The 11,930-nt window shown below is 51.5% G+C and overlaps 5 protein-coding genes across 5 annotated transcripts; all 5 read left to right on the plus strand.

Annotated features, from left to right (window-relative positions):
* Nucleotides 1–1,782: 1,782 nt before the first annotated feature.
* Nucleotides 1,783–4,662, plus strand: BO88DRAFT_410920 (Sit4-associated protein; the record flags this gene model as incomplete). Its single annotated transcript, XM_025708019.1, has 3 exons — nt 1,783–2,457; nt 2,516–3,886; nt 3,940–4,662. The coding sequence occupies 3 exons, from the start codon at nt 1,783–1,785 to the stop codon at nt 4,660–4,662; spliced, it is 2,769 nt and encodes a 922-aa protein (XP_025567310.1).
* A 206-nt stretch (nt 4,663–4,868) lies between these two features.
* BO88DRAFT_98719 (uncharacterized protein) lies at nt 4,869–6,165 on the plus strand. The gene is made up of 2 exons (XM_025713307.1): nt 4,869–4,891; nt 5,119–6,165. The coding sequence occupies exon 2, from the start codon at nt 5,302–5,304 to the stop codon at nt 5,827–5,829; it is 528 nt and encodes a 175-aa protein (XP_025567311.1). The 5' UTR covers nt 4,869–4,891; nt 5,119–5,301; the 3' UTR covers nt 5,830–6,165.
* On the plus strand, nt 5,960–6,670 carry BO88DRAFT_98737 (uncharacterized protein). Its single transcript, XM_025713308.1, has 2 exons — nt 5,960–6,403; nt 6,522–6,670. Exons 1-2 carry the CDS (start codon nt 6,090–6,092, stop codon nt 6,577–6,579), a joined length of 372 nt encoding a protein of 123 aa, XP_025567312.1. The 5' UTR covers nt 5,960–6,089; the 3' UTR covers nt 6,580–6,670.
* A 90-nt stretch (nt 6,671–6,760) lies between these two features.
* BO88DRAFT_421880 (SET domain protein) lies at nt 6,761–8,914 on the plus strand (the record flags this gene model as incomplete). The annotated part of the gene is made up of 3 exons (XM_025708549.1): nt 6,761–7,263; nt 7,340–7,599; nt 7,656–8,914. The coding sequence occupies 3 exons, from the start codon at nt 6,761–6,763 to the stop codon at nt 8,912–8,914; spliced, it is 2,022 nt and encodes a 673-aa protein (XP_025567313.1).
* Nucleotides 8,915–9,131: 217 nt separating this feature from the next.
* On the plus strand, nt 9,132–10,886 carry BO88DRAFT_380041 (NADH-quinone oxidoreductase subunit NuoF; the record flags this gene model as incomplete). Its single annotated transcript, XM_025704510.1, has 3 exons — nt 9,132–9,477; nt 9,574–9,645; nt 9,726–10,886. The coding sequence occupies exons 1-3, from the start codon at nt 9,220–9,222 to the stop codon at nt 10,884–10,886; spliced, it is 1,491 nt and encodes a 496-aa protein (XP_025567314.1). The 5' UTR covers nt 9,132–9,219.
* Nucleotides 10,887–11,930: the final 1,044 nt, after the last annotated feature.

Here is an 11,930-nt window from a genome sequence, read left to right on the forward strand (position 1 = left end):
CCCACGTGATGGGGTATAATACAGTAAGATGTGGTATTATGCAGCAGATACGGTTATGTGCCGTTTCTGGCTTAATTCGTCAGTGTGAACTTGGCCAGTGAATTAGAAGACAGATATGATATAATTGTTCTGTTGTAGGTGGGATAATTATATTCCCAGGACATAACTGGGATTGTCCTGATGATCAGATCCAGATTTGACTCGTGATCCGAGGCAGATGAACCGGAGTGACGGAGTATGGGGTATTGTCTTTAGTGACTGCAAGGCTGATCTGCTTACTGGCCCCCGAGTCTAGCCTAAGCACACACTTGTTCACCCGAGTCCCCGGGTGAATATTTATGTGTTTGTTAGCATGGTCTGGCTGAAATTAACCTCTTGAAGACCATGATTCATGAAGGTGAATTGATAACCAGATGGTATTATACTGATGATAAGAACAAGTTATAGTGTAAAGTGAGTGACGGTAAAATACCGCCCAGTTGCCTTACCCCCCAGCTCCGGTGAAACGAAACAGACAGTGTACCCGGTACTTGTATCTGTGCACAAGCGGATAAGGCCAGTGCGGTACCTGATACTTTGCCGGCCTTTGCACCAAACCTGCAAGGAGTAGGTAATAACGACTCGTGCGTCTTGAAGGTTCCGGAGTGTTACGCGAACGTCTGGAGGACAGCCTCATCAACCACAACAACCATTGGATTTCTAGAAGGAGGGATAACCGGTTGGATGGAAACTGTAGAACTGCAGTACTTACTTACCGTCTTCGCCCCGGATTATTAAGCGTCTGAAATTAACTAAACCATCCACTCGTGGTCCTTTCACAATCATCCATTATTGCCCCCCTCTCCCTCGCGTATCTGGTTTTGGTTCCCCGCCGTCGCTCCTCGGGCTTGTTGGGTATTTCCGCCCTGCTTGTTTCAATCGTCACCTTCCAGGGATCATTCAGTCTTGCCGGCCGATCCAGTCACTCCCGCCAGCGCACCACAAGTCAACGTGATCCTGCGAACTGTCAGCCTGTGATCCTCACTTTAAGCCTTTGGGTTGTTGACCCTCAATTTATCCTTCCTCCTTCCCCCCATCTGACGGACTGGTTTCGCCTGTGCAGTGCCGGGCTGACAAAGTGATTACATTGCCCGTGGGTCGCTTCAGCCCTCCCAAACAACGGACCTTGCTCTTGTTTCGTCTTTTGTCACTCTCTCACTCTCTTAGGTCGTGAAAGGTACGTGGTCTGGACCTCCTCCCTCCTTCCTTGCCCTTTTCGGATTTTATGGCAATGCATTCTGTGCTGCTGCTTCTGCTGTCATCCCGTAAAGCCTGTCGTTTGCCGCCCTCATAGGCTCTTCGAGACCTGACTCCTTCCCCCGACTGCCTGAGAAGTCCGCCCCTGATAATTCTTCAGCCCATATTCACCGATCTTTCTCTATGACGCTTGAGGCGCATGCAACCTTACTAACTTTGTCTATTTTGCGCATGTAGCGCTTGGCCGCTCAGACCCGGTTTATCTTGCCTATCGTTCTCCTCTCCTGTCTTGTGTCTCGGGACGATTCGATCTTAAGACGACTCAGTCCTTCCGAAGTCTGTTTCGATATATGACTTTTCACCGAGTAACCATTGCATACTCAACACTTTGCATGAGGATCATATACTAGACCATCTCCGCTTACCACGGTTTTGTATCATATTCGGCTCACCGTAACGACGTTTCGGCGACGACCTGCGATCAAAAGTGCCCGTGCTACTGTGCTTCCTTTCCATGACTCTTTTCGCCCAGTTATATAATTCATCATGTTTTGGCGTTTCGGAGGATATGCGAGTATCTCCGCTATCGATACCCTGCTAGACAAGCCCGATGTCACCCTTGAAGAGCTGTTGGATGAGTCTGAGCTCATCCAAGAGCTCAAACAAAATAATACGAAGCTCATAGAATTCTTACGAGAAGATAATGTTCTTAAACGACTCATGGATTATGTCACTGCGCCTAGTCTGGTGAATGAAGACGACGAAGATGATGACGATCACGAGAACAATGCGCAGACGAACAGAGATGATGATGCAACGGAAGAGGCCAAGGGGGGTGACCCCCTCAAGGATATTCTGGACCCCGAAGACCTGGAGCGGGCGGAGAAGGATCGCATGAAGCGAGCCTACGTCGCATGCGAAATTCTGTCGTCGGAGATATGGTCGATCGTGGAGTCCATTCTGCTCAATCCCGACAACTTACGAGATTTTTGGGGATTTTTGCGGCGCTCGTCCCCTCTGGACTCTGCTCAGGCGAGTTACTTTACGAAAGTGAACGAAACCTTATTCGACAAGAAAACCAGTGAAATGCTGGAGCTGTTCAAGTCAATGGAGGGAATTGTACCGGCAATTCTGCAGCACGTGGACAACCCAATGGTTATGGACCTTTTACTCAAAATAATAAGTCTGGAGAAGGTAGAAGGTGGCCATGGCATTGTCGATGTAAGTTGAGGGTGAACGTTTTAGCTTGTGAGTGATTCATGCTGATCAACGTCCGCAGTGGTTGAAAACCCAAAACCTCATACCCACGCTCCTCTCATTTCTGTCCCCGGATCACCCTGCCTCGGTGCAGACCTCGGCTGGGGATTTCCTCAAAGCTATTATCACCATATCCGCGAACGCAACACAGAATGACCAATCCTGCATTGGCCCTAACAGCCTCACCCGTCAGTTGGTCTCCGTGCCGTGTGTGGAAAGTCTCATCAAGGCCATGCTGCAAGGTGGAAACCCTCTGACAGTCGGTGTTGGTATCGTCATTGAAGTGATCCGGAAGAACAACTCCGACTACGATCCTGAGAATATCAATGGTCCGGACTCACTCCCCACCACATACGATCCGATCTACCTCGGGAATTTGCTTCGGCTTTTTGCCAAACACATACCGGACTTCATGGCGCTGATCCAAAGCTCGAAACACACTGTGAACGACGGGGGCAAGGTGAGAAGTGTAGAAAGGGGGAAGCTCAACTCAGCTTGGGGTGCCAAGATCGAGCCCCTGGGCTTTGACAGATTCAAGACGTGCGAATTGATGGCCGAACTGCTACATTGCAGTAACATGGGCCTTCTGAATGAGCCGGGGAGTGACGATTACGTACGGCAGCGTGATGCTGAGCGCGAGAGGCTCATGCGCGAAGGTGTCTTCAACCCGCACCGCGAAGAGACATCGGCATTTGATGGGAACGACTCTACGGTGGATTTTGTCAATGGATCCGTCATTGGCTACGGTTCCCCTGAGGGCTCTAGAGTGCTTGAGGTCGCCAATACGGGCGAGGAAAGCTTCGAGGACGTTAGCGCATCCGGTGTTCTGGTCGACAAGGAGAAGGACGCTGAAGTGAAGGACACCAGCAGCCCCGAGTTCAAGCCGGAGTCCGCAGCTCCCTCGCAGCATGCCCCGACAGAATCAGCCGAAAATGCTTCAAATGGCGCATCGGAGGACGGCTCACACGATGAAAACCCTGCGAGTCAGGTTCGGGCACATACGCCTACTTCCGATCCTGTGTCAGCTACTGCGTCAGGTATAGCGGAAGTTAGCCTGGGCGGTGGACAGACCACCAAGGAAGGCCAGCCAGCTGCAGAAGCGGCTTCCAACGGTATGGAAGGACAGACCACGGCGTCTTCCCAAGCCGAACAGGAATCGGCTCCTCTCGTAGACCAAACAAATAATCAACAGAGCTCCTTGACGCCTGATACTGCTGGCCAGGTCGGCGATGCTTCAAGCTCAGTTCCACCCGCTTCCGACTCGGCGCCAAATGACGGTGATGTGCCGCGACAGCTGCACCCAGATGTTCAGATTGATTCTAACGGGCAACCTGTTGTTGGTGACTATCTCAAGATTATGTTCGTTGAAAACAAGGTGGTACCGACTATTTTGGTAAGTCTGCATCCAAATTGTGTCATGGACAATTTCTGACAGATTTATTTTAGGACTTCTTTTTCCGATTCCCCTGGAACAACTTCCTTCACAACGTTGTCTATGATGTTGTCCAACAAGTGTTCAACGGTCCCATGGACCGCGGCTACAATCGTCTGCTGGCCATTGACGTTTTTGAGACTGGCCGAATCACCCAGAGCATTGTCGAAGGCCAAAAGCGCAGTGATGAGGCGCAGCGAACCAAACAGATCCGACTAGGATACATGGGCCACTTGACGTTGATTGCTGAAGAGGTTGTGAAATTCAGCGAACGGCACCCGCCCGAGTTGCTCTCTCCTACGGTTATGGAGAATGTGCTGAACCCTGAGTGGATAGACTATGTTGAGCAAACGCTTTCTGAGACCAGGGAGCGCGACAACGCCATTCTTGGAGGGGTGCGCCCTGACATGTCGATTGGACATCGCCAAGGCATGCTCAATTCCGGCCAGAGCGCGAACACATCATCGGCGCTTGCTGACGCTGGCCTGAATGGCTCGGTGGGAGGCTCCGGGTTCCAGGGCTTTGACATGATGAACCAAGGAAGTGTCTCCGGCGGAGCTTTCGGGCTAAACAGTGGTAATTCCCTACTAAGCGGGTTCGCTAGCTCCAGCGATGACGATGAGGATGAGGAAATGGAAGATCAAGACGATCGGAATATGGCCGAGCCTTCTGCTGAAGGCGGCTCTGACAATGTGGGTCATCACCTTTTCACTGATGTCGATATGCGCGATGCTTGACGCAATTCTGGACATCCTTCTCCCCACTACCCTTTACCTTCTTCTTCTTCTTCTGCGGCCATCTTTGCATCATTTGGTACACCCTGTTGTGGTTGATCTTTCTTTGGATTCGGGCCTTGGGCTGGTATACATTTCATGCTGCGGCTGGGATAGCGCATGATGGACGAGAGGAGCGACGGAGGTCGTGGAGGGCCTTGCACATAGAGCGTTCTCCGGCGCTTTACCTTACGTATGAAGTCATTCTAAAGAACTCCTGCTCCCCGCTATCATGTTGCAACTCTCTGGAACTAAGCATGTGCTTGCCGGTCACACCAGTAGTTTCTTTGGGCTTGCCGCCTAGGTGTTGACGTCGCTTTTGGTGTATCCCTAACCTGGTCTCTGGATTTGCGCATTTACCTCGTCATCTACTATCCTCCATAATGGAACAGAGCTTGTGTACTAATCCGAATGTGATAGGCCTCTACCAACTCTACCAGTCAGCCAATCCCGATCCTTCCCCCACCACCAGCACCGTTGAGCCAAGGTCCGTCTCGCGCACGGCGGCAGCTAGCAGCCCGACTTGCTGCCCATAAACAACAGGCTGCCGAGAATTCCGAGGGTGGTGAAGAGTCAAGTCACGACCAGCAAAGCGAACATGACATGCAATGGCCCACGAATCCATTCGTGATCGCCGGCTTGGATGAGGATGCCGATGGCTCCAACTCGCCTGCCAGTGCAGCCTTCCCGTCCACTGATTTCCCACCTGCCAGCAAGGATGAGCCCTTCTCATCGCCTACATTCCCTGACTCCGGATTCAGCCCTCCCGACTCATTCTCGACTAACTCCTCCGACGAGGAGGGAGAAGGTAGACCGGAGGGCATGAGACGCAAGGAGCGGGTTCCCCTAGAGGTTGATGAGGAGGAAGACGACATGGGGGAGATGGTCGGGCCTTCGCTTGGGTCGGGCATGATGGACTCGGACGAAGAGGATGAGGCCATTATGAACGAATCTTTGGGGTATCCGGACATCGCCTCGGGGCGTTACAGAAACTTCGGTAGATCACGGATGGGCGCCTCACCGTTTGGCGACGATGAAGACGACAGTAGTGATGGGGAGGATGATGGTTTAGTCGAGATTCTCGTCCCCGGGCGAAAGGCTTCCACGTCATCCACCACATCATCCCATTAGTTTTGCACATGATGCTTGATGTTCACTTTCTGTTATGTATGCAACGCTTTCCTCCTTTTTTCCCTATTTTTGGCGGTACTCTGATTTCTGTTTCGGCTTCTTTCCATTGCTTTTCATCTTTTGTTTTCTTTTTGGATTAGTTCAATTCCCATGATGTACACTATTTGATCGCATGGCACTTTTGTATATGCTCCGGTTCATGATTGTATGCCTCAACGAGTCGGACCAAGCGAAATCCCGGACAATAAGGATTGATCTGAATGATTATGTTTACATTGTTGCAGGAGAAATTGGCTCGTAGTTACTATATTATATGCCTTTTATGTTTGTTCGTATGTATGGGCGATGTTGATGCGGGAGGGAAAGTGGGACGCCGCATTCATTCTTTCCATTCTTGCCTTCCGCGCCTGCCAAAAACCCACTTTTCACTTCTGCAACTTTCGTCGCTCGGAGGAACTGAAGCAGTACCGGGGATTTCTCGAATTCTGCAGTACTTGTATCATTATTTACGAGTAGTATATACCCCATTACTCTTCTTCGCGATCATGGCAAGTGCGCCAGCAGGGCCCCTGAGGTAAGTCGTTTTTTCCCTATTATTTTCGTTTCTACCTCCGCGATGACGTTTTCGGGTCAAACTTGCGGTTGCGGTGCTTTTTATGCCTGATGCTTTCATGGTTCGATTATCGCCTCAGCATATGCATAATTCCTGTCCAAGCTATTTCCGCAAAGGATGTATATGCATACTACTAGTGTAGCACACTCCCATGCATTCTGCATGATGATATATGGCTATGAAGCATACAACTCACCCCTCCCCCGCCATCACACTGCCCGCATGCCCCCTCCATGATACAAAATCCAAAGTCTGACTAACAGCCCCAGGTCCGGCGATGATGACAGTCTACAGATCTACTTTGATCTGCTCAATTGGATGGTCAACAATGGAGGCCATCTGCACGAGAGCGTCCAAATAGCCAAGGATGAAAGCCGTGGTGTTCATCTCCAAGTTAAGAAAGACTGGAAGGATGCTGTCCCTACCGACACACACATCATCAAGACGCCTTTGGCTACTACCATGTCTTACTTCAATGTTGTTAACCAGACCACTCCCTCAATCTCCTTTTCGGCACATGGCCTGCATTTCCCACAGTCGTTTATTGATGCTGTCGGAGAAAAGGAATCGACCATCTTCTTTTTGATTGGTCAGTATCTTCGTGGCACTGAGGGCTTTTGGTACCCGTATATTCGGACATTGCCTCAGCCTGGCTCTTTGACTACTCCTCCTTACTATGAAGGAGAAGATCTGCAGTGGTTGGATGGCACTAGCTTGTTGGCGGCTAGGGAGAAGAGATTGGAGGTTCTGAAGGAGAAATATGAGAAAGGTGCGACGGAGCTGCGCAATGCTGGGTTTGAGGGTGCTGATGCGTATACATGGTAGGTCACTGGAGTGCTACTTGCAGTTCCAAGCCTGGATTGAAGAGCGGCATTGACACTAGCGATGTGTTTGTAGGGACCTCTATCTCTGGGCAGCTTCGATGTTCATCTCGCGTGCCTTCTCGGCGAGGGTACTTTCTGGAGTCTTTCCTGAATCGGAACTGTCAGAGGAGAAGCTCTCTGTCCTTCTCCCCATCATCGATATGGGCAATCATCGACCACTAGCCAAGGTGGAGTGGCGGGCTGGTAAGGACGACGTTGCCTTTGTGGTCCTGGAAGACGTGTCGGCGGGCCAGGAGATTAGCAACAACTACGGACCGCGGAATAACGAGCAACGTAGGTGCCCTCCGGAGGACTGCTTCACGAAATGGCTAGCGACTGACGAAAATCAGTTATGATGAACTACGGTTTCTGCATTCCCGGAAATCCTTGCGACCACCGCATCGTCAGTTTACGAGCACCGCCTGGAAGCCCCCTCTACATGGCAAAGTCCCATCAACTGCAGATGTACCCTGACCTTGCTGTGGGGGAACCGGAAGATCACTACTACGTCTTCAACGTGTTCTACCCTCTTCTCGCTCCTGACATGTCAATGGAGCATTCCATCTTCTCACCTGCCCTGCTTGACGCCGTGTCGGTTCTGGCTGCCAACAACCGGGAGCTGGAAACCCTCGAAATCACAAACCAAGGGATCAAGCTTCCAAATGTCTATGGAAATTCTAGGGCCCTACTTGCTGCCTTGAGTCAGGTTATCATTGAGGTCGTCACACATGCTGCCAAGCTCAGGGCATCAGGGGAAGACCTTCAGACACCGAGAAACCTCAAACAGACCCATGCGAAAGTCTACCGAGACAGCCAGATCATGTTGTCTGAGACCGCTTTAGTTGTAGCAGCATGGACACTGAACCGTGCGCGGCTACATAACTTCACTGGGACCTGGGAGGAAACCAAGAGAATCCTTGGGGCCCATATGGGCCGAATTCCCACCGGAAAGTTCCCAGAAGAGGTGTACTCGCGGCTGCAAGTGCGGATTTTGGAGCGGAAGTCTCTTCTTACAAACAACGGGGAGTTGTTCACGCTGGGTGAATTGCCCGACCTTCTCCCAACGGCGATGCAGCAAACTTGCAAGGCCTGCTTCCAGGACATCTTGTCAGTTTCTGAATCCGCCATTCCAATGCTAAGAGGAAGCGGTGGGTCATCGCCATTCGCCTTCCCGATGTTCCTTTGCCTGGTTGCGGCAGCCCACACTGCTAGTAAATCTGGTGCTTCCGAAGATTTTAAGCCCTCCCCCAGACTGTCCCGGTGGGCGAGCTTCCTCTTGGAGAATTACCCACCGCCCCCGAATGATGTGGCCTGGGCCTTGGAGGACGAGGATGATGAGCACATTGTGAGTCTCTTTGACGAGACACTGGAGAAGATGAGGTCACAGAACGCAGGTATGTTTACCAGTTTGGCCCCGTACACGGGAGACTGGCAAAAAGACGATTGGTGGCTGTCGCCCAATTGGTTGCGATGGGGATGGATGATTGGGGAGCAGGAGTGTGTGCAGATTCCTGACGATCCACTGCAGTTGTTGGCGACTGGAAGTGGGGGTCAGGTGAGACTGATGACAGAGAATTACCTGTATGTGCCCGGGGAGGCATATGAGTAGTAGGCAGTTGAGACATAGGATAGATATAAGACCAGTGCTACAAGTACTAGGTAGCTATCAATAGAGCAATCCATATAGAACCAAAGAACGAGTAGATCTGTGGTGGTTAGTCAGCGTGGATCAGGTGACCCCACTGGACCAATCAGGGAGGAGCGAAAGGCGGATATTCAGCAAGCGCAGGAATTGCCGCGACGGGCAGCTCAACCCAAACCACGCCTGCCACGGCTTTGTAACGCATCCTCGATTCTCCCACCTTTCCTCCCCCCTCCCTTTCCCCTCCCAAGTCAATTGGGCCAGTGTTCACCATGATATCTCGAGCGGCGGCTCCCTCCTCTTCCATCGCCTCCCTCTCCTCCCGCTCCCTCCGAGCCCAGGCCCCGGCCGCCCGTTCCTTCGCGACCGTCCAGGACAACGCCCCCCCGGTCAAGCACTATGGCGGTCTGAAGGACCAGGATCGGATCTTCACCAACCTCTACGGACACCATGGAGCTGATCTGAAGTCGGCGATGAAGTATGGTGACTGGCACCGGACTAAGGATATCGTTCTGAAGGGTCATGACTGGGTAGGCTCTGCCCCTTCGCGGGTCGTTGGACCCGGAACTGCTGGAAGATGCGGAAATGATCTCAATGCTGACTCGATATGTGTTCGATCTGTGCAGCTTATCTCTGAGCTGAAGGCCTCCGGTCTTCGTGGTCGTGGTGGTGCTGGTTTCCCCTCCGGACTGAAATACGTGAGTTGCCCTCACCGAGACCAATTGATGACATAGCCAGTCTTCGGGCCCCAGTCTAACCTCCAATTGCTCTGGTACAGTCCTTCATGAACTTCAAGGATTGGGACAAGGACCCCAGACCCCGTTACCTCGTCGTCAACGCCGATGAGGGTGAGCCCGGAACCTGCAAGGACCGTGAAATTATGCGCAAAGACCCCCAGAAGCTCATCGAAGGTTGCCTCGTCGTCGGCCGTGCCATGAACGCCAACGCCGCTTACATCTACATCCGTGGTGAATTCTACCAAGAAGCTACTGTTCTCCAGCGGGCTATTAACGAGGCCTACGAGGCTGGCCTGATCGGCAAGAACGCCTGCGGTACTGGCTACGACTTCGACGTCTACATCCACCGTGGTATGGGCGCCTACGTCTGTGGTGAGGAGACCTCCCTCATCGAGTCCATCGAGGGCAAGGCCGGCAAGCCCCGTCTTAAGCCCCCGTTCCCCGCTGCTGTCGGTCTCTTCGGCTGCCCGAGTACCGTCACCAACGTCGAGACTGTCGCCGTCACCCCCACCATCATGCGTCGTGGCGCCAGCTGGTTCTCGTCTTTCGGCCGTGAGCGCAACGCTGGTACCAAGCTGTACTGTATCTCCGGACACGTCAACAACCCCTGCACCGTCGAGGAGGAGATGTCCATCTCCCTTCGCGAGCTGATCGACCGTCACTGTGGAGGTGTTCGTGGTGGCTGGGACAACCTTCTCGCTGTCATCCCCGGTGGATCCTCGACTCCCGTCCTTCCCAAGTCCATCTGTGACGACCAGCTCATGGACTTCGACGCCCTGAAGGACTCTCAGAGTGGTCTCGGTACCGCTGCCGTCATCGTCATGGACAAGTCGACCGACATTGTTCGCGCCATCTCTCGTCTGTCCACCTTCTACAAGCACGAGTCTTGCGGTCAGTGCACTCCCTGCCGTGAGGGTAGCAAGTGGACCATGCAGATGATGCAGCGTATGGAGAAGGGTCAGGCTCGCGAGCGTGAGATCGACATGCTCCAGGAGCTGACCAAGCAGGTCGAGGGTCACACCATCTGCGCTCTGGGTGAGGCCTTTGCCTGGCCCATTCAGGGTCTGATCCGTCACTTCCGCCCCGAGCTGGAGGCCCGCATCCGGGAGTACTCGAAGGAGGTTGGTGGAAACGGACCTTACGCTGGTGGTTGGCACCCGGAGGCCCGCGCTGAGGGCAAGCTGATCTCCCCTGGCATGTAATTACCATAAACCTGTCTCAATTCTTTTTTTATCCTTCTCTCTCTGTGTGTGTACGACTTCCACTATGGGGATAGAATAGCTTCGCTCGCAGCACCCTGCAGTTCGTCAGGTATAGAGCAACAGGGCAAGCGAGGGAGGGAAAAATGCCAAAAAAGAAAAGAGGGAAAGACAAAAGAGAGAAGGGAAGAAGTTAATCTTTGCTAAATCTTTCTTTCTTTCTTTCTTGATTTCCTAGAGGGAGTGTGTGTGTTCTTCTCCATTTTACCCCTTGTCACCTCCCACCCAACCCCATCTCATATTTTCCTTTTTTTTATCTTACGTGTCGTGTCGTGTTAGGTTCTCGATCATGTACAGTCCTGGTAGCAATTGAACTTTTTCTTTGGTTTAACCCTTCTCCTTTAAAATATGTCGAGTGTTTCATACACTTTTGGTCGTAGAACAGCAGTAGAATAACTTTGAAGAAAGGTCCAAACTAACACCATCTATTTGTTATAAGTAATTTACTCCTAGACTAGTCTAGTTACTAGGATTTAAAAATACGCCCATACGGTAATGAATCGAATCAACTTCACCATTGAACTTACCTACTACCTTCCAAGAATTGCAAACAAATACTAAACTTAAGTGTTCTCTCCCTCAATACCTACTACCAACCAACCAATCAACACAACACCACTTTCAGTAAAATGTCGTCTACTACTCTCAATTGTAAAATGTAATCTTAACTTCACATACCATCATCATTGATACCTTATACTCACTGAATGCAAAATAGATAAATAAATTGAATTCCACAAACACGCACGCACATAACACTATACATTCCACCCACCCACCCACGCACTGCTGACTTTGCGGGTTGGTACTGGATAGCTTTTAGTTTTTGGGTAGTGGGTACTACTACTAGACTTGGCTGGGTAGATAGATGTTTTATGCTCAGAATGTAATATTATATATATAGAGTACTATTATCCGGGGAGAGAAGGGTCGGGGGGTGGGGAGATGGGGGGTAAGGTCTGAGAAGAGAACCTTCCATATTAGGAG

Source organism: Aspergillus vadensis (genome assembly GCF_003184925.1).
Source record: "Aspergillus vadensis CBS 113365 unplaced genomic scaffold BO88scaffold_2, whole genome shotgun sequence".
NCBI classification, from domain to species: domain Eukaryota; kingdom Fungi; phylum Ascomycota; class Eurotiomycetes; order Eurotiales; family Aspergillaceae; genus Aspergillus; species Aspergillus vadensis.

What these genes read in the sequence shown, in the direction of transcription:
- BO88DRAFT_98737 (XM_025713308.1), top strand. Translation starts at nt 6,090, where the DNA reads ATGATTATGTTTACATTGTTGCAGGAGAAATTGGCTCGTAGTTACTAT. An exon ending in GCGCCAGCAGGGCCCCTGAG is followed by an intron (nt 6,404 to 6,521) that starts GTAAGTCGTTTT and finishes TTATCGCCTCAG; the next exon opens with CATATGCATAATTCCTGTCC.
- BO88DRAFT_98719 (XM_025713307.1), top strand. Translation starts at nt 5,302, where the DNA reads ATGCAATGGCCCACGAATCCATTCGTGATCGCCGGCTTGGATGAGGAT.